We start from the raw sequence: 21,396 nt of genomic DNA, 5'->3' as shown, positions 1-21,396 counted from the left end.
TAGCTCCCGTTGCCATTCGTGGATCGCCATGGGACTTTTGGTTTGGTTTGAAGACGCCTGTGCGTGAATTTGTTTTATGTGGGGAGATCGGCGGACAACGATCAACACACAATCTTGCCAGAGAAAGGCTCTGATCCAATGGCATGGGCACCACCACGGCTGGAAGTCCCTTATCTGCTGCAGCCTTCATCCGCCTTCACAGCCGTTGTAACGTACACATTGTTATCCTCCGCCTGTTCTGCTGTTGAGGACTTTCTTGGATCGTTCTTTGTCTGGTTCCTCTCCCTTGACCTTACCGCCAGGGGTGACCCTGCTGGGAGCACATGACTCCCGACGGCACCGCTCACAGGGTTCACTGGAACACGCAAGCCCACTCACCACTGCAAGGTGACGATCCAGCGAGGATCCTCCTCCTAAATTCACCCTTCAGCCTCCCCCCACTACCTTGCCTTCCCTCCCCGCGCCCATGGGGGGGGGGTCCTCCCCTGCACCCAAAGGCCCCCTTTGCACGACTCCCACTTCCCCTTTGGGCTGAAGGGGGCTCTTCTGGGCCTTTGTCGCCCCCTTCCCCTGCCTGGGCTTCTCCACCTCCACCCCCCATTTCCCCCTCCCTCCCTCCCGCTTGCTTCGCTTTGCGTTCCCCCTCCCCCTCGAAGGGAAGCCCCCCCCGCCAGACCTTCCCTCCCTCCTTTTGCACCCACCTGATCCTGGGGAGGGGGATCCCCGCCTCATTTGGTTTAATGCACAGACCCCCACGCCCACCCCTCTTTTCCGCTCGGAGGAAGGGGAGGGGGACTGAATCCCCAGTAGGGAGGGGGAGGGCGTTTTTCCCGGCCTCTCTAGGCATCCGCACTCTCTCTCTCTCTTTAACCCTGAGATGGATTCCCAGGTTGCAAAAAAGGGGGCCGTTACTCCCCTTTGCAAAAGAAGCGCCTGCAGGGAGGAGCCCTCCAAGAGACTCCCGCGGGAAACCCGCGCGGAGCGGGGGGGCGGGCTTAAATCCTTTGGGCCTGCTTTTTGTGGGGGGGGGTCGGTGAGGGGAGGGCTAGGCTCTAAAAGAGGACTAGCCAAACTCGTGGAGGGGATAAGGCTATCGGTGGCTACTAGCCACGGTGGCCACGCTCTGCCAGTATAGTCAGGGGCAACGTGCTTCCGAAAGCCAGTTGCCGCGGGAGGGGAGAGCGCTCTTGCGCTCCGGTCCTGCTTGCGGGCTTCCCAGGGGCATTGGCCGGACCCAGCAAGACTCTTCTTATGCTCCGATTTAAGTACATTTCTTTTTCCTTTTACTGTATGGAGCAATTGCTGTATTCATAGAATCACAGAGTTGGAGGGGGCCTGTAAGGCCATCGAGTCCGACCCCCAATATATATATATATATTTATATATTGCATATATCTTGATTTATGACCAGTGAAGAACTATAGTCAAAGTCACTTGTTCAAATGAGTACTTTGATTTATTCATATTATTCAGCTTTAATTCTTTCATAACTGTGACATAAAGTTGTCTGTGCTATCTTATTCTGTGGAATTGGGATGTTCAGATCCCAATTTGTGTGCAGTTCATTTGATACACCTTTCTCAGCTGTTTTTTTTAATGTACACTGGCTCAGAGCAATTTTCCTTTTCTCAGCACCAACTTCTGCAATCTTATTTATTTATTTAACAAAATTTATATACCGCTTGAATGTAAAGACCTCTGAGCAGTTTACATAACAGTTGGTTCAACAGATCACTTTTCCCATTCTTCGAAGGACTCTTTCAAATTTATTTATTTATTTATTTATTTATAAGAGGATTTATATGTTGCCCTCTCGCAAAGCATCAGGGCGTTGTACAACAACATAAAACACATTTTAAAACGATGCTGAACAATCACTAAAGTGCCAAGCTACTCAAAGACGTTTTAAGCAGCTGCATAGGCCTGTTGGCCCCAAAAGTCTTCCAGAGGCGCCTGATTCCCCTCCAGCGCAAGCATCTTGGGAATACCTTCATTCTGGTTCGGGGGGGTCTTAGCTCAGTCTTTCCCTACAACTCCTGCTTGGAGGCCCTGTGACGAAGCAGTCACGGCTTTTTCTCCTTAGATCTGTGTTCCAACACGCTCTTGCAGCTTCACCTGGCTTACACACACCCAAGAGGGCACTTTGCACACAAATGGGGGTTCAGGGCCCACCCAGAAGGTCAGGGGGACTCAAAACCCAATTCCTTAGGGTGGGGGTAGAGGAGCAAGACAGTCCCACAGAGGGCTCACTGCCCACTCCAATTAAGGGAAGAAAATCATTCTGGGGGGGGGAATCCTAAAGGCAAGGGATCCTAAAAGGCCGTGGGCCACAGTCACTTTTCGTTTGTGATGCAGGGTATGTTGACTCTATTCTTCTCTGGTGTATGAAGCCAAGAGGGCGTCTCCCAGTCTCCCTCCTTACTGGCCCGCCAGTCCCTTCTCCTTCCCTCCCCTCTAGCCTAACTGCCCCCCAAACTGCCTAACACAGGACTACTTAGCAAAATGAGAAAATGACCAGATGGCCTGCCTTCAAGTCGATCCCGACTTATGGCAACCCTCTGAATAGGGTTTTCATGGTAAGCGGTATTCACAGGGGTTTTTCCATTGCCTCCCTCTGAGGCTAGTCCTCCCCAGCTGGCTAGCGCCTGCTCAGCTTGCCACAGCTGCACAAGCCAGCCCCTTCCTTGTCCACAACTGCCAGCTGGGGGGCAACTGGGCTCCTTGGGACTATGCAGCTTCCCCATGGCTGCACAGGTGGCAGGGCACGTAACCCCTGAGCCACTCGCTGTGGGGGGTGATCTTTAGCTGGCTCTTGACACCCAGGAGACACAAGCGGGGATTTGAACTCTCTGGACTCCCAGCCAGGCTCTCCTCCCCACTGTGCTATACCAGAAGAAGAAGCTGAATGGTGAGTCTTGCCGCCAGCCTACAATATCTGGGAGACCATGTTTATCATTTCTCCAATTTGCAAGGACACTGCCTGCCCTGTGGACAGGGTGGAGAGAGCAAGGCAGGGAGGGAAAGGCAGCGTCAGGGCCTGATCCACTCCGACAGTCCCCTCACTCCACCATCGCAGAGGATGGTGGAAGGACATGTTCAAGTGTTCCTGGATGACCCTGATTGTTAGGATCTATTTCAGTCTGGATTTAGGCGTAGTTTTGGGACCAAATCAGCCTTGGTCAGCCTGACCTACATCGGGAGAGGGACAGGGGTATGCTACTCTTAGTTGACCTCTCAGGAGCTTTGGATACCCTTGACCATTGTATCCTCCTAGATTGACTGTGTAGTATGGCTTTGGGAGGCTCTCATGCCCCTGTAAATGTTGTACAGTAATTATGGTGTCAGTTTTGTAGGGTAAATGTGGTAAGTAGAGTGAGTGAGAGGGGGAAATGCTGAGTTGTGTTTGGCTGAGCATCTGGGTGGTTGAAGGTATAAATGTGAGAATGACAGTTGTTGGTTCTGGGTTTTTGGAGGGGTGGATTTGTGTTCAGGTGGGCAGTGAGGCAGGTTTTAGGACTAAGAGATACAAAGAGAAAACTATTATATGTAACCACACATGTTGACTGAACTTATAATAATCTTGTTTATTCCCTGTGTTATTAAATAAATAGTTTTGGTTTAACATCACACCTGATCCTTGGCTGGGATATTACAGACAAGAAGGGTGGGCAGAGCAAATACCAAAGCTGGGATCAGTCTCAATGGTGGCAGCAGTGAAGAGATAGCGTAACAGCAGCAGGTATCCAAAGCAAACCAGGGCTGTAATCTTTGAAGATGGAAAGATACAAGGGGTGGGTGGGTTGTGGCCTGTAAGTGCACCCAGACACTACGAAGCAATCGGTAAGGAGGAGATGAAGGCACAGTCTCAGGGCAGTATTGTGTTACAGAGTGTCAGGTGGTGGCGCCTAGTAGACCTTCTGGGCAAATGTCAATTCAAGTCCCAGAGTATATGGTCCAAAGGGCCCTGAGGGTCACCACCTTGCTTAAGCTCAGCAGGTTTGCACCTAGTCAGTGCCTCCATGCCAGCAAATGTTTAAAAAGATGACACCGTAGCCAGAGGGAAAAAAAGGAAACAATTGTAACCATTTTGTTAAACTTCTTTTAACTGAACGCAATTGGTTGCTCGCATGGAATGATCCTCTTTGTAAAAATGAACTCGCACGGGAGCATTATTTATTTATTGAACTTATATCCTGTCCAGGGCAGCAAACGAACAAGAAAACACTGTAAGCACTTTAAAACAAAAGACTTTAAAACATATCTTACTGTAAACTGCCCAGAGAGCTTCGGCTATGGGGCGGCATACAAGTATAGTGAAATACATAAATATTTTTTAAAATCTTTTAAAAACCTTTTTAAAAACAATTAATGCAGTCAGGTGTGATTACATCATTTGGTTTGGTTTTGATTGTCTTTTTCCGTGCTGGAAGCAGACTTTCATGTTACCGCAAATTCTTTTTTAGGCTTAGGCTATGAACGAAAACATCACAGTTGCTGAAGTGCCAGGCTGATGGTAACCTCCACCCCAACTGCCTTATACATTTACAGCAGGATCATGCTACTTCAGTCACGGCTTCCCCCAAAGAATCCCAGGAACTGTAGTTTGTGAAAAGGCCGCTATTCCCCTCACAGAGTGCAATTTCCAGGGTCCCATAACTGTTTAAAGTGGTATCATGCTGCTTTAAATATATAGTGCAGATGTGGCCCTTATTCAGAGATTTACTGCCCATTGGCATTACCATGGAGATGGCTAGGCTGAATGTAAAGGCATTGTTATGACGTGATATATGATGTCACAGCTCCAAGCCTCAGCAAAGTGAGACAGTTAACAGTCAGGGCCAGGCTTCATGACAGGTGACAAGATAACACTTGAGGCCATTTTATCTTTTACCTTAGTTAATTATAGTTAATACCATAGTTAATAGTAACCATAGCATAATGGTTCCAGAACAATGTGCAGAGAAGGTTTGCACGGTCTTTATCTGTGTGTCTTGTCAACGAAATGGCAACCATTTCTACGTTTGAGTGCCCCTCACATGTAATGTTCTGCTTCTGTTATATTGTGTGCCTGAGTACAAAATGACCCCCGCCTCTGAAATTACAGCTCAAGCCGTTTAGGCTTCTGCCTTCTACAAACCAGAACTTCAGAGGAAACATGTTACCCTCTAGGAAGAAAAATGGACATGCCAGAACATACTGGGGCAATTTGTTCCTGGTGACACAACACTATCATCAGCTGTTCCTCTGCATTTTGTACTAGCCAAAGGTTCTGAAATTCTTCATGAGTCTTCCTTCCTACACAAAAGCCATTGCAGCCATCAAGTTATGAGACTCTGAAAACAGGTGTCTCTGTAAGTGTCATGGGCCCAAGGAGAACCTTTGGCAAGCTTGGGAGGATGAAGAATGGGTTACAAACGTCACGGAGATTGGGGAAAATGCGGGAGAAATGTTTCTAGAAATCTCTGGTAGCTCTGAGCTTAGTGAGGTTAATGTAGCCCATCGCGCCCCCCTCCTGTTTCTCTGATGATTGACGACAAGGTTCCCTCACTGGCGCCCAACCCAGACCTACTTGTTGAAAAGATAACATTTAATGAACAACCTTGAGTCATCCAGAGACAGGAAAGTGAGAGCAGTCTCTCAGAGTGTGAATTAATGCTTTCACCAAGGTTACAGAGATTAGAAGAAAGGTAGCTTCAGAAAATGCTGTCAGTTTCTAGAAGGAGCCCCCGCCTTGCAGCTAAAGCAAGAAAGTACCAGAGAATGCTTGGACAAGGATGTGCCTGCCCACCCCTCTTATATTTAGGATGGGTGGATGAGATTAAGGTGTTGCAACAACAGTCTACTGTCACCTCCACTTGCTCATTCTATTTCTGTGAGATGCCTAGTCTGATCCTGTTGTGGTATCATGAGATATACCTAGCCTGTACGCTCCAATTCTGTGTCATGAATCATGCATAGAATGCCTGTCTAGTCTGTTTCTGAGAGATGCCTAGTTAGTGTTTTGTATCCTAGAAGGTCTGATGCTGCATGATTTTGAGTCATTGTATAAAGATATGCTTGAGCTGATGATGATCTTAACTAGCTGAACTTACTTCTGCCTGTACCTTCCTATATGTTGGAATTAATTCAAGGTGTGTTTTCACTATAAAGACAATTTCCTACCCATTTTTTACTCTGAAGTATGGTTCAAATGACAAACCATGATATAGAAGGAGGGTTTCTAAGAGTTTATCTATGGATCTCTCTATTGATCAAAGGAATAACTCATGTTTTAGAAGCCATTGAACATCTTAAATATTTTAAAAGCTCAGGGTTAGACCTGTTGAATTTGCAAAGCAGAGAAATGCATGGCTCCTATGATCTCCTTAATAATGCATAAGGAAATCCTACTCACTCTTAATCTATCTATTACAAGGAGAATGTGGGACACCATTGAAGCAAGCAAAATAAATGCAACATTGCTAGACACATACACAAACTACTCAACTACTATCAAGCAAAAGCAATTAATCCTGGCCCTCTTTACTTAAGAACTGACTTGCAGAATCCAACCCAAAGTCTAGGAAAGGGCCCCCTCCCATTTCTCAAGGGCACCAGCCAGATGTTTGCAGGGTTCACAAGCAGCGCATGAATGCCCTGCCCTGTCCTTTTTCCACAGTGCATATTTACATATGAAGAGTGTGAAAATATTAGTTCCTCCTTTTGCCTGCATTCAAAGCACTGTCGACCACTTTCAACAGCTGGCACTGAGTTCTGGCATTTCTCCAGTATTTCAGAACGTTGAGAACCTCTACCTTCCCCTCCTCCATGAAGAGAAAAATCACAAATACATAAGCCTCTTCTCACAGTGAACATGCTCCAACCTTGAAGATGCTCCAAGCCCTTTATAGTTCCAGGAGCTCTTTTCTGTGATTTTCTCAGCTGCATAAAATCCTCTTTGAGACATGACCAGACAGCCAAAATGTAGTATGTCTAAGTTTTGCTGCTAGTTGCAGAGAAATATGAATACTTCCAACCTGGTGTGATGTTTTTATGGTGCCTCCCCTATATGCGTTCTTTGATGGGATATAAAGTATTTTCTCCACCGAAAGCTCTTTCCACACTCCAAGCATTTATAGGGTTTCTCTCCTGTGTGGATTTTTTGATGAGAAGTAAAGTATTTTCTCCACCGAAAGCTCTTTCCACACTCCAAGCATTGATATGGTTTCTCTCCTGTGTGGATTTTCTGATGAGATATGAGACTTGATTTACAACTGAAGCTCTTTCCACATTCAAAACATGCATATAGACTTTCCCTTCTGTGAATTTTTTGATGTGTACTAAGGCTTGTACTCTGACTGAAGCTCTTTCCACACTCAAAGCACTTATATGGCTTCTCCCCTGTATGGGTTCTGCAATGACAAGTGAGGTACGTGTTATTACTGAAGCTCTTCCCACATGTCATGCATTTATATGGCTTCTCTCCTGTGTGGATCCGCTGATGCAAAGTAAGGTGTGAACTCTGACTGAAGTCCTTTCCACATTCGAAGCATTTATATGGTTTAATACCAGAGTGTGTCCTCTGATGTGAAGTAAGGTGCGACCGCTGACGGAAGCTCTTTCCACATTCCAAGCATCTAAATGGTTTCTCCCCTGTGTGAGTTCTCTTATGTGAAGTAAGGGATGTGCTATGAGTGAAGCTCCTTCCACACTCTGAACATTTATATGGTTTCTCCCCTGTGTGAATTCTACAATGTGAAATAAGTGCTGTGCTATGCCTGAAGCTCTTCTCACACTCAAAGCAGGTATATGATTTCTCCCCTGTGTGAATTCTTCGATGCAATGCAAGGCTTGAAGTGTGACTGAAGCTCTTTCCGCACTCTAAGCAGCTATACGGTTTTTCTCCTGTATGAATTCTTTGATGAGAAATAAGATGCCTGTTCTGACTGAAGTTCTTTCCACATTCCAAGCATCTATACCGCTTCTCTGCTGTGTGAATCCTACAGTGTCTAGTGAGGGCTGTGCTCTTATTAAAGCTCTTTCCACATTCCAAGCATGTAAATATCTTTGCTCCTGTGTGGACTCGCTGATGCAAAGTAAGGTGTGAACTCTGACTGAAACTCTTCCCACACTCCAAGCATTTATGTGGTTTCTCTCCTGTGTGAGTTTTCTGATGCGAAGCAAAATGTGAACTCTGATGAAAGCTCTTCCCACACTCCAAGCATTTATGTGGTTTCTCCTCTGTGTGTGTTCTTTGATGACGACTAAGATTACTACTCACACTGAAGCTCTTCCCACATTCCAAGCATTTATATGGTTTCTCCCCTGTGTGGATTCTGCAGTGCAAGTTAAGGTGAGATTTACTGTTGAATGTGTTGCCACATGAAGGGCACTTATGCTTTCTTTTTCCCTTGTGATGTTTCTGCTGGACTGAGATTTGTTGGAAGTTATTAGCCTGGCAAAGAATGGCTTCATTCCTCCCGTTTTGTGCCTCGTTTTCCTCTTGTATCCTGGTTTCATCTTGATCTCCAAAGGTCTCTTCCTTCACTTCACACTTGATTATTTCTGATGAGACCCAAGATAGCTCCTGAGAATTATGTCTGTCCTGGTCATCACCTGTTAGAATAAAGAGAGGATCCATATTAAGGGTGTAATGCTGTGGAGAACTGCTCTATATATGTTTGGTTATGCTCATGTTTTGAAGGGAAACTTTTCTGTGACTACAACTGTGAAAGTTTGAGTCCTTGTTCTGTTGTAGCCTTGTTCTGTTATTGGGTGGGGCCTGGATCAGGTAAATTCTGTCTGCTTTTCTGGGTGACAGCAGACTCTGATTGGCTGGAGATTCCAGCCACTTGGGAGTTAACTGTCATTGCAGGATACCCTTGAGGTTAATCAGTTGAGAAGAGGGAGAAAAAAGTTGATGAGGAAGTGCTATTAAACATATATGTAAATATCTAACTGTCAAAAAAATCCAGCATGGTCACATCTGACTTCAAAAGAGGAAACAGGCCGGTTAGCTTAATGTCTGCCCTGGGAAAACTGGGAGAAAGTATTATTTAAGATAAATTAACCAAGCATATAGAAGAACATGCCTTGCTGAAGCAGAGCCTATTAGAATTCTTTGAAAGCGTCAACAAGCATATAGACAGAGGTGATGTAGTGGACATAGCATCCTTGGACTTTCAAAAAGATTTCAACAAGGTAACTCACCAAAGACTCCTGAGTAAGCTTAGCTGTCATGGAATAAGAGGAGAGGTCCTCTCAAGGATCACGAACTGGCTAGGAAACAGAAAGCTGAGAGCAGGAATAAATGGACAGTTCTCTCAATGGAGGGCTGTAGAAAATGGAGTCCCCCAAGGATCGGTTTTGGGACTTGTGCTTTTTAACTTGTTCAGAAACGACCTAGAGTTAGGGGTGAGCAGTGAGGTGGCCAAGTTTGCTGATGATACTAAATTGTTCAGGGTTGTTAAAGCAAAAAAGGGATTGAGAAGAGCTCCAAAAGGACCTCTCCAGACTGAGTGAGTGGGTGGCAAAATGGCAAATGAAATTCAGTGTAAACAAGTGTAAAGTTATGCATACTGAGCAAAAAATCTTAGTCTGACATATACACTCATGGGGTCTGAACTAGCAGTGACTGGCCAGGAATGAGTGCTTGGGGTCATAGTGGATAAAATATTGACCCAGCGTGCAGCAGCTTTGAAAAAAGTCAAATTGCATGCTAGGGATCTTTAGGGGATCCCCCACCCCATTCCAGCAAAGTGGAACATCCCAGAAGGTCTGCTGATTTAGAGACAAAATCACTCAGATTCAGATTGAGTTGAATCTGTCGGGAATGCTTTGATTTGGATTCCTGCATTAAGCAAGGGGTTGGACTTGACTGCCTTATAGGCCCCTTCCAACTCTACTATTCTATGATTCTATGAATGCCAGTTAGAGTAAGTCCAGTGGAAGAATCTAGAGCACTGTCTGCTCCATCTGTACTGGATCAGTTTTGAATATTGGGTCCTAAGGATGTGGACAAGTTGCTTGAAGAAGTGTGGCTGACCACCTGCTTCTTAGCACTAGCTGTGAGTGGTTGACTGGGTGGGGCCAGGGAGCGATTAACGCTTTATTGGAGAGGAGAATTCCATCCTCGTTGAATGAGGTGGTGGTATGTCCCCTCCTTAACAAGTCCTCCTTGGACCCAGAAGTGTTAAATAATTATCGCTGAGTGGCAAATATCCTTTTTTTGGGTAAGGTGCCATCTGGATCAGGAGAGGCAATTGGGCTGCTAATGTCTGGAGGCAGCGATGGGCTGGATGTTGGCCGCAAACTGAAGCTGAATCCTGAAAAGACAGAAGCGTTCTGTGTTCCAAGTTCTCAAGTCCAGGAGATGGGAAGCCGGATTGTGCTGGATGGGGTTGCGCTCCCCTGGAAAGGGTAGGCTCGTAGCTTGGGGTTACTCCTTGACCCAGCATTATCACTGGAGGCTCACATGGCCTTGGTGGCTAGGAGTGCCTATTTCCAGCTCCACCTGGTTGGCCAGCTAAGGTCCCTTTTGGACAGAGATGATTTGGGCACAATCCTCAATGCTCTGGTAACTTTCCAGATTGGATTATGTAATCTTTTATTATTTATTTTAATTTTACATGCTGGTCATTGACCGTAACAATAAAGATTATTATTATTAGTATTATTTTATTTATTAATTTTATATCCCGCTCTTCCTCCCAGACGGAGCCCAAGGTGGCATTATTGCAACGCGCTCCACATGGGTCTGCCCTTCAAGACGACTCGGAAACTTCAACTGGTCCAAAATGCAGTGGACAAGATTACTGGCTGGGGTTCCATTTAGAACTCATACAACTCCTAAAACAATGGTATTGGTTGCAGTTTATTTCCAGGCCCAATTAAAGGTGTTTAAAGCCCTAAATGACTTAGGCCCAAAATATCTCAGAAACTGTCTCCTTCCCTACAGACCCTCTCAGATTTTAAGATGAACAGAGGGTCCTTCTTAGTAGTTGCATCACCCTCAGATATTTAGGAGACGGTGGCCAGGGAGAGCTTTCTCTCTGGCAGCCCCTAAGCTGTGGAATTTTCTCATACAGAGGTACATTACGCACCTTTACTACATAGTTTTCGGCGAATGCTAAAGACACACCTCTTTAACTTGGTTCTTCGGCTCCTGAGTTTTTTTTTTTTTTTTTTTTAGAACACACCCTATTCTTGTTATTGAAATGTATTTTGTTTTTAATATTGTATTTTGGATTTTATAACCTAATTCTGAGATTATTGTGGGCCTTCGCTTTGCTCAATCTAGTGGGACTGGGATTCATTCAGTCTTCACATTCCCTAAAAGCTCTTACGAAGAAAAAGAAATCTTGCACAAGGGGAATGCTGCGAGCTGTCAAAATGAACATGAATTAACAGCTTGATGGGTGAAGTCGGTCCTGGATGAGATAAAACAAAATGCAAGGATTCCACCAGCCCTCCATGGAAGGCCCCGGACAACAAAAGGTCCTACTACACACCTGAGCAACTACACGCTGATCCTTCTTCGTTCTTCAGATCTTGGAAAGGAGAACCTTCCCTTTCTTCCATCTAGGAGATGAGGTCAGTTTTGGAGGAAAGAAACAGACTGGTTACTTCTGACTGAAAAAATCTTCAGGCTTTCCAAAGCAAACCCCTTTCTGATCCCCACTTCCAAAGGGACGTAAGGCCAGGCTGCTTGAACTCCTGCAGACTAATATTGTGTGTTGATAAAGGATTTTAAAAGGGACAACAAGCAAACTGGGATGGCCCTATTATGTTTTGAAATGGATTGGTACGAGAGAGCAGCTATGCTTTCATCTGTAACACCCAGCTCTTGTTTGGCTTTGCTTTGGCTGTGAGCCGCATTTGCAGCAACTGCGTGGAAAAGCAACATGCAAATAAAAGTAAATTGTATACTTTAGGTGTTTTGTTTTTAATCTAGCTTGCTTTTTTATTGGTGTTCCAGTGACTTTTTCCACTGTTCATTGTAAACAGCTTAGAGGTCTTTTGTTCCAGTAAACGGGATATGTCTGTCTCTTTGCATTTCGTGCTTTGGAGTGCGACTGTCAAAACACAAGGCCTTGTGCCTATTCAGCAGTAGGTGCCAGGTTCTGAGGAGAAAGAGAGTATTATACAGCCGTAAGAGTGGCCGTAGACTATAGCCAGCGTGGATTTTTCACATTCCGCCGTTTAAAATTGAAAAATACCCCTCACGCCATTCTGATGCTCCCCATAAGCTCATTTCAAAACAAAACCTTACAAAACTTATAGTCCTGAACTCAGAAACGCTTGCTTAACAACTCTCTCAATTTTCATGGCGATACACAAAACAATCAGAGAGAATCGAGAGTTCAAAGTCTAAAAAGAGAGAGAGAATAATCCAGAGCCCTTTTGGACTTTTTCCTTTGAGAGTTCTCATAATCTGTTGAAATGCATTAAAAAATGAGCCATGTTCACAGAGTACCTGTAATCCTATTACTGACCTTGCCCCATACTTTGACCTTCATCTTCTGCAGTTTAAAAGTTTAAAAAATGCCTGGCTGATTTTTAATTAATTTAAGAAATTTTGCATTGAACTGAATGATAGTGTTGGGCATGCACAGTAAGAACCAATTGTCAGTGTTCTACAAGCCAAACTCACAGCTGCTGGGCTTGCCTGGGTTCCCCTTCAGCACACCCACAGCAGATCTTGATTTCACTTGAGACAGTCATGGCTTCCCCCAGAGAAGCCTGGGAAGTGTAGTTTGTGAAGGGTGCCGAGAGGAGACTCCTATTCCCCTGACAGAGCTCCAGTGGTCATAGTGGTTTAACAGTTAGCCACTCTGATTGAAGGTCTTTGAGGGGAACAGGGCGTCTCCTAACAACTCTCAGCACCCTTCACTAACTACACTTCCCAGGATTCTTTGAGAGAAGCCATGCCTGTCCAAAGTGAAATAAAGGCCTGGTGTGGATGTGGCCAGGGCCAGCTTTGGTTTAAATTTGGGTGGGAGGCTACATGTGTGTGATGTAGAATAAAAAGGTGGGGAAAATCTTGAAAAACAATGCTACTGTTCACAATGTTTCATTTTGGAAAGGAAAGGGGCTCATCCTCTGCCCAGTGCCCACCCACCCACCCAATCTCCTCCCCTCCCCCTTCATCCCTTCCCCTCCTGCTGTCCTCCTCCACTCCCTCCCCCTCCCCCAGGTCAGTTTCACCTTTTCTAAGCATGATTGCATAGGAGTAAATCCCACTGAACTCAATAAGCATGCAAATGATCAAACCTGCCCTCCTCTCTTCCTCCCTCCCATCACCTCCCTTTTGCCCCTTCCCTCCCACTTCCTTCACGCCTCCCCCCTCCCCTTCCAATCCCCTCCTTCCCCCTTCTTCTCCTTCTGCTCCCCTCTCTCCTCCCCTCTCCTCCCCTCCCCTGCTCCTTCCCTCTCGTCTCCCCTCCCCCCATGGTCAGTTTCACCTATCTTAAGCATGATTGCAAGGGAGTAAATCCCATTGAACTCAATAAGCATGCAAATGATCACACCTGCCCTACTCCTCCCCTCCCTCCTGCTCCCCTCCCAGTCCTCCCCTACGCCCTTCCTCCCCTCCCTCCTCATCCCCTGTGGTCAGTTTCACCTATCCTAAGCATGATTGCAGGGGAGTAAATCCCACTGAACTCAATAAGCATGCAAATGATCAGTCCGTTCTCAGCAAACTTGGACAGGATCCCATTTCTTACCTCCCGGATTTAAAAACAGAAATTTACTAATAGGCAAAAAGCCTTGTGGTTTAAGAATGTACCTACAGCCAATAAATATTTCTATCAAACTTTAAAAAGCAGGGAAATAAGGCAGCTAAAGTGAATGCATCAAAAGAGCAGGAGACCTGACCTCCTCTCTGAGATATTGTACTGTCCTACAAATTTGTCAAAAAGCAAACACAATTTGGGTTGGTCTTTCACAGTCCAATCCACTTCCTGTGTAGCTTGGAAGAATTTGGTAACATGTTTCTTTGAGCATATGGTGAATGGTGGCAACAGAAATATCTGTTGGCTATAGGTATGTTCTTAAACTGCAAGGCTTTTTTTCCTATTAGTGAATAGTTTGTTATAGGTGGGGCCTAGTGAGGTATTCACTAATAGGCAAAAAACCTTGCGGTTTAAGAACATACCTATAGCCCACAGCTATTTCTATCAAACTTTAAAAAGCAGGGAAATTGGGCAGCTACAGTGAATGCACGGAGACCTGACCTCCTCTCTGAGATATTGGACTGCCCTACAGATTGGTCAAAATGCAAACACCATTTGGGTTGATCTTTCACAGTCCAATCCACTTGCTGTGTAGCTTGCAAGAATTTGGTAACATGTGCCTCTGAGCATATGGTGAGTGGTGGCAACACCTGCAATCAGCCCAAATAATAGAAAGAAGACATGTGCTCTGCTGATCTTGTTTTAGCAGGGAGGAAGCAACATTATTTAGACAGTTGATATAGTTCAGATGGTCACTTTGAATATGTCTGGTTTACTTTGCAATTTTAGTGAAGTTTCCTATAAGAAATCATTTTCTTTTGTTTCTATTTCTGTGAATATGTGAAGTAGAGCAAAATTTGCACTAAAAAAACTCCAAACATAATTGTGGAATAATGGCACTGACTTCTGCAGAATAGTCTCCAGTGGACCTCAGGAGTGTCTCAATTTGCTCAAGATAAAACAGTGGGAGGTGAAATATATTCTAGCAAAATTCTAGGTGTGCTCTATGTTTTTAATTGACTGTGCCCACCTTGCCTTAAATGAAGTGGTTTAAACGTAGCAGGCTGAAAATATGCATCCTCTTTTTTCCAACAGCTAAGAGTCATTGCTGAAGTAGCAACATATTGGAATCAGTCTGATTTTTCATCAAACTGCAGGTCCAAATTCCACTGTTAATGCACCCAAGATAGAAATAGAACATAACCTCCAATTTGAAACACAAAAAGCTGTCTTCACTATCATATGACACTGACCAATAAAAAGGCTTTGAAATTAATAAAAATAAATTTGACACAGATTTCTGGGATGAATAATGAGGGAAATAAAATTTTCTAGTGTAGATTCTCTGTAGAAACATTAATAACACAGGAAAGAAGCAAAGTAAGAAGAACACCAGCAAACATACAAAAATATAATTCTCTCTATCTTTGGAGATGGCAGGCGTTACCACCACTCACCATATGCTCAGAGGCACATGTTACCAAATTCTTCCAAGCTACACAGGAAGTGGATTGGACTGTGAAAGACCAACCCAAATGGTGTTTGCATTTTGACCAATCTGTAGGGCAGTCCAATATCTCAGAGAGGAGGTCAGGTCTCCTGCTCCCCTGGTGCATTCACTATAGCTGCCCAATTTCCCTGCTTTTTAAAGTTGATAGAATAGCTGTGGGCTATAGGTACATTCTTAAACCGCAAGGTTTTTTGCCTATTAGTGAATTGTAATCTCTAAGTGGTTTACAAAAACACACACATTGAAATCATCAGTAAAAACTGTTAAAAACAATAGTAAGCTAAAAAGAGATTAAAACACATCAGTGTCTATGTGTCCGGATAGGCTTGCCTAAACAAAAACGTTTTACGCAAGCGCTGGAAAGAGTGCAGCAAAGGCACCTGCCTGATGTCAAGAGGCAGGGAGTTCCAGTGTCCCTAACAGCACCTCTCAAGTCCTCAGAAACTGTCATCAAGCACATTTAAGGCCACAAAGTAAATCTTGGTATCTCCTTATGCACATAATTAATCGGCTTGAGTGGGCTGTGTTGGGGGGGGGTGGGTCTGATCAGTTTACTCCAGAGGGAAGTTTTCCTGTTTAAATAGAGGCAGATTCAGACTGAGACAGACTTGAGGGTCCACAGATCTCTTTCGCTACCCTGAATGGGCTGCTCTTCTTTCCTCGCCCCCATGTTTCCAAAGCCCCCTCCCCTGACTTGCCTTCCCACCCAGTATTGCCCACACAGACTAGCAGCCTGACCTGGAGATGCTGCTGCAGGTTGAACCGGGGATCTTCCTCAGACAAGGCAGGTTCTACAGCCCTTCCCAGGATTCAGGGTCCCTGCTAGGCTTTTGATCTCACCCCCCCCCATTCCTCAGCCTTCCAAACACCCCCCCAAACCTGATCAGATGATCAGGCTCCAGCCCTCTACCCAGAGGCACTTTAGAAATATATCAAGCTTCTCTAACCTGAGCCAGACCACTGGTCCATCTAGCTTACTATTGTCTACACTGGCTGGAAGCAGCTCTCTAGAATTTCGGACGTGGGGGGGGCTTTCTCTCCCAGTCGTACCTGGAGATGCCGCCGGCAGACCCGGGACCTTGTGCGTGCAAGGCAGGTGCCCCACCCACTGAGCTATACAGCCCCTTCCCTACGGTGGCCTCCTCTCTCTCTCTCTCTCTCTCTCTCTCTCTCTCCCCCCCCCCATTTCCCAAGCAGCTGCCGCTTTCCTCCTGCTTTCTCGCCCAAATCTCCTCCTGGGGTACCCCTGCACCCCCAAAGCACTTTGCACTGACCGCAGCCCTCCTTGGGCTAAACTGCCCTTCCCCTCCCCCCCCCCCGCTTTCCACCTACCTTGGAAAGGTTTCTTGGACTTGCAGAGAGAGGGGCGGAGAGCGGGTGGGCAAGGCAGCCTCTCCCACTTAGTCCTCCTGCGGGGGTAAAGGAACTGCGTTTGGGTTCCTAGAGAGGCAGGAAGTTGCAATCAGAAAGGGCGACGCTGGCGTTGGACATCTGCAACTCCAAAGCAAAGTTAACATGTCTCTGAACCCCAAAATATAAGTTGGGGTGCCCCAAATCATGTATCCCTGTGATCTGGAGTCCAACCCCCTGCTCAATGCAGGAATCCCACTACCTTCCTAGGTCATCGGTTCCATTGGCGTATGGCTCTAACAGTTAGGAAGCTTTTCCTGATGTCCAGTCGAATTCTGGCTTCCTGCAACTTGAGCCCATTATTCCGTGTCCTGCACTCTGGGATGATGGAGAAGAGATCCCGGCCCTCCTCTGTGTGGAAACCTTTCAAGTATTTGAACAGTGCTATCATGTCTCCCCTCAGTCTTCTCTTCTCCAGGCTAAACATGCCCAGTTCTTACAGTTTCTCCTCATAGGGCTTTGTTTCCAGTCCCCTGATCATCTTTGTTGCCCTCCTCTGAACCTGTTCCAGTTTGTATGCATCCTTCTTGAAGTGCGGAGACCAGAACTGGATGCAGTATTCAAGATGAGGCCTAACCAGTGCTGAATAGAGGGGAACTAGTCCTTCACACGATTTGGAAACTATACTTCTTTTAATGCAGCCTAATATAGCATTTGCCTTTTTTGCAGCCACATCACACTGTTGGCTCATATTCAGCTTGTGATCAACAACAATCCCAAGATCCTTCTCGCATTTAGTATAGTATTGCTGAGCCAAGTATTCCCCATCTTATAACTGTGGATTTGATTTCTTTTTCCTAGGTGTAGAACTTTGCACTTATCCCTGCTAAATTTCATTCTGTTGTTTTCAGTCCAATGCTCCAGCCTATCAAGATCACTTTGAATTTTGTTTCTGTCTTCCAAGGTATTAGCTATCCCTCCCAACTTTGTATCATCTGCAAATTTGATAAGCATTCCCTGCCCATCCTCATCCAAGTCATTAATAAAAACGTTGAAGGGCACTGGGCCAAGGACCGAGCCCTGCGGTCCCCCGCTTGTGATTCTGTAGCCAGCTGTGGATCCACCTGATAGTTGTTCCATTGAGCCCACATTTAGCTAGCTTGCTAATCAGAATTATCACGGGGCACTTTGTCAAAAGCTTTGCTGAAGTTGAGATATATTGTGTCCACAGCATTCCCGCAGTCTACAAGGGAGGTTACCCAATCAAAAAACAAGATAAGATTCGTTTGGCAGGATTTGTTCTTCATAAATCCATGTTGGCTCCTAGTAATCACTGCATTGTTTTCAAGGTGCTTACAGATTGACTGCTTTATAATCTGCTCCAGAATTTTCCCAGGGATCGATGTCAGGCGATGTCAGGTCAGCCCAGCCCTCAGCCCTTGCAGAATAGCTGTGTGGCTTTTGTGCCCCAGAGCTGGAGGAAGAGACGCTTTCTGGAGCAGAAGGGGTCCTGGACAATCCCCCCCCTTGCTAGGCAAGGAAAATGAGGTACAGGGCTTCCAAATAGCCTCCAGGCAGAGGGTGGAGGAATTAAATAAATCAGCTGTGACTTGGCAACACCCCTGGGAGTGTGTTGGTGGGGAAGATCAAAGCCCCCTTCAACCGGGTGGATCTCAGCTTGTCTTGCAGGATTGGTCGTGCTGAGGGGTGTGTGTGCTGAGGGTCTTCCTCTGCTGGGGCTGCAGTGCCCACAACAACCTTGTGAGGTGGGCCAGGGTGACGTCCCGTGTCTAATGCAGTGGTTAGCCATGGGACAGAGGCTCTTTCTCAGCCTGAGGGCCACATTCCCTCATCAGCAGCCTTCCAGGGGCCACTTTCCACTGGGGGGCGGGGCCAGGGGCAAAAGTGGGTGGAGCTATGGATGTGAACCTTGTTTTAGCCATGCAAAAGCCAGAAGATTCTTCAGCACACACACCCAGTAATGGAGGAGTGCAGCGCACTGGACATAGACCAAGGTGTAGAGATTTGAAAGCCTGGAAAAAATCCAGAAAAATTCAGTTCAACATAATTCACCCCCCTTTTTTCCCCCTTCCCCAGGCAATTGCATCTCGACCAGGGACATTATGATGTCTATGTTCTGCCTCCATGGCTGAAGTGCTCTTGCAGGCTACTTTGAGAAATGTGGCTGGTCCCCGGGAGAACAGGGTGCTGGACTAGAAAGGCCATTGGCCTGATCCAGCAATCACTCCTTCTGAGACCCAGAATCAAATTCTGTTAGCTACGCGGTTCCCTGGGAGACCTTGGGCCAGTGAGTATTTCTCTGCCTAGCCTACCTCACTGGATTGTTGTGAGGATAATGTGCCACACTTTATGTGCCACTCTAAATTTTGGACATCCACTATGTGTGAGCACATGCGTATCCTCTGAATGTGTGACCTTGCACATCTGTGCAAGTGTGTCTGTATCTTATTACTAGAAATACCATTTAATACTGAAGTTGTGCCCCAGGGAACCTGGGTCCAAGTCCTTGCTCAGGGATGAAATTCAGCTGATGACCTTGGCCCAGTGACAGGGCTGTTGTGAAGACAAAGGGAGGGAAAGTCAAACTTTATTTCCCGCTGGGAGCACCTTAGAAGAAGACCTTGGTTAAAAAAAAATATACTGTCTATATAATAAACTATATGGATAAAAATGTTCCATTCCTGGACTCCTTTCATTACTGGAAAGAAAGGCACTTTTCACTCCCCCCCCGAATGCACTGTAATCTTTCTGTGCCACCCCCTATATAGGTGCAGAGTGCTGGGCCTGGACCAGATTTAAGAGAATTGAACCCCATTATTCCTAATCAGGCCAATGTCTGGTTAGATTTGATCAAGGGATTCTGGGTAAAAATGGCTAAGTGTTTGCTGGCCAGAGAAAAAGCTGAATTTTACTAAAGTGATGTTTCTAGGCTTAAAAATGAGAGAAGACCAAGTACGCAAAATAACATCCTGGTATAGTGAGTGGAGAAACATCTTTATTATTATTTATTAAATGTATATCCTGCCCTTCCCAGAAGGAGCCCAGGGCAGCAAACAGAAACACTAAAAACATATTAAAAACAGACTTTAGAATATATTCAAACAAAACATATTTTTTTTTAAAACAGCTTTAAAAACATTTTAAAAAGCGAGCTTCCGGTTGAGCTTAACTTCCGGTAAGATGTATTTACTTCATCTCCAAAGAGAAACTTAATATTATTATTAAAGGACTGCTATCAGTAGCTAATGTTTAAGGAGTAAGAAGTAAGGAAGGGAGAGAGTGTGTCTTGGCATATATCCACATTCCAGCCTCTTTGACTGTGTGCGGAAATGCCGGTCTGCGGATGCTGAAGCATAGGAGGATCCGCCATAAATTTTAAGAGGATTTACTTGTCAACTTTGCTGTTTGTTGGAGGAATTAGGAACCTGAGCCCAAATTTATGAGGGCTGCTGAAACAAATGCTTATCTTGCTACAGCAGCTAAGTATACCCTATTTTGAACTGGCTCGGGGGAGTCAAACACCGGTGTTGGCCCTTACTGATTTATTTGTTACACGGTATATGGAGTCAAGATGGTAATGACTAGAAGCAACTATCAGGAATTAGGTCTAACAGTGGAAGATATTGAAATGCCAAGCAAAGCCCAGAATAAAATCACGAAATACTTTCTTCCCATTAATGACCCACCTCCTTCGAGGGCCCGAGAAACTTTAATTAATTCTGTGAACACACAGCTGGGAAATGAATGGAACGTAGCACACCCTCTCTCTGCCAAACTGCACACGATCTTCCCAGCTGCCAAAAGCCTTGCTGAGGAGCTGCAGGACGCAGGTTTAAACTTCTCCTCGAGAGTAACAAACGACAAGCTGTCTTCAGAAATTATTTAAACTTTTCCTTGAGCGTAACAAACGACGAGTTGCCTTCAGAAATCCTTACCATTGACTCTTACTGCCCTCTTAAAAGACAATCAATGACTTTACTTGAGAGCGAAAAGGAGAAGGAAGAACCCTCTTTATCAGATTCTGATCAAGACTGGCACGTCTTTCTGTTCGAGGAAATGAAACTGATCAAGGCATACATCTCAGAAACAAACAAATTACTTACCACGCTGGTGGAAGCGTTAGCGACTCCAAGAGCTGAAAAAATAGGAGTAGAAAATTCTACACACAGCTCTGAACCACCTCGCATCGAGACTACAGCCATGGGTAAGAACAGAGCTTCAATAGCCCCAAACATTAACCAACCCAAGAAATAAAAAAATATCAAGAACAGTAAGCTCAACAAACCAAAAAAGATGAACTTTGAGCCTCTGTTTAGACAGTTGGAGGTTCCAATGAAGAAGAACCCTCCAGGAGTCTACTGTCAGGTTGAGCAGGGAGGATCCTCCTTGCCGCTTACGGAGTCTTTTTCAGACTCTCAGAGTTCTATTCCTGATGAAGACATGGCAGAGAGTGTGCGCACTCCGAGGAACTACTTAGAACAAAGGACTGTGACAATTGAAAGGCATCCAATGAGGTGGAACTTAACATTGCAATCGAATAAGTTGGTCATTTCCTATAAACACAACTCTGGGGAGCGGCGCCCCTCATTTCCGAGCATTTCGTTCTTGGACAACTGCTTTCGTCAGTCCATGCACGCCCCGTGGCGACAAATTATATCAGATCAATGATAAATATTTCTAACAATCCACGTGACTGGCGTTTGATTATTACCTGTCACTCCAGTAAGGTAGCTAACCAAATTCTAAAAGCAAGGGACGGTTTAAATAGAAGGGGGATATCCGTACAAAGATATTATACCAACG

At 45.4% G+C, this 21,396-nt stretch overlaps 1 protein-coding gene and 1 long non-coding RNA gene across 5 annotated transcripts; one reads left to right on the top strand and one right to left on the bottom strand.

The window, feature by feature from the left end:
* Nucleotides 1-209: 209 nt before the first annotated feature.
* LOC133381883 (uncharacterized) lies at nt 210-11,890 on the top strand. 2 transcript variants are annotated; one of them, XR_009761742.1, is made up of 4 exons: nt 213-387; nt 10,217-10,398; nt 10,693-10,838; nt 11,279-11,890. It is a non-coding gene; the product is annotated as an uncharacterized LOC133381883 (long non-coding RNA). The 2 variants fall into 2 exon arrangements; XR_009761741.1 differs by having other exon boundaries at nt 210-387; nt 10,693-11,890.
* Nucleotides 3,581-16,676, bottom strand: LOC133381839 (zinc finger protein OZF-like). 3 transcript variants are annotated; one of them, XM_061621363.1, is made up of 3 exons: nt 15,961-16,012; nt 11,490-11,559; nt 3,581-8,595 (listed from the first exon to the last, which is right to left on the bottom strand). In XM_061621363.1, the coding sequence occupies exons 2-3, from the start codon at nt 11,557-11,559 to the stop codon at nt 7,031-7,033; spliced, it is 1,635 nt and encodes a 544-aa protein (XP_061477347.1). In that variant the 5' UTR covers nt 15,961-16,012; the 3' UTR covers nt 3,581-7,030. The 3 variants fall into 3 exon arrangements, with proteins under 3 accessions (XP_061477347.1, XP_061477346.1, XP_061477348.1); XM_061621362.1 differs by lacking the exon at nt 15,961-16,012 and adding an exon at nt 16,555-16,676 and having other exon boundaries at nt 3,583-8,595; nt 11,490-12,101; XM_061621364.1 differs by lacking the exon at nt 15,961-16,012 and adding an exon at nt 16,555-16,641 and having other exon boundaries at nt 3,583-8,595.
* Nucleotides 16,677-21,396: the final 4,720 nt, after the last annotated feature.

The sequence above is a fragment of the Rhineura floridana genome, chromosome 3 (assembly GCF_030035675.1).
Source record: "Rhineura floridana isolate rRhiFlo1 chromosome 3, rRhiFlo1.hap2, whole genome shotgun sequence".
Lineage (NCBI taxonomy): Eukaryota > Metazoa > Chordata > Lepidosauria > Squamata > Rhineuridae > Rhineura > Rhineura floridana.
The sequence above is the reverse complement of the archived record's forward strand: the minus strand, read 5'-3'. Positions and strand labels throughout refer to the sequence as shown.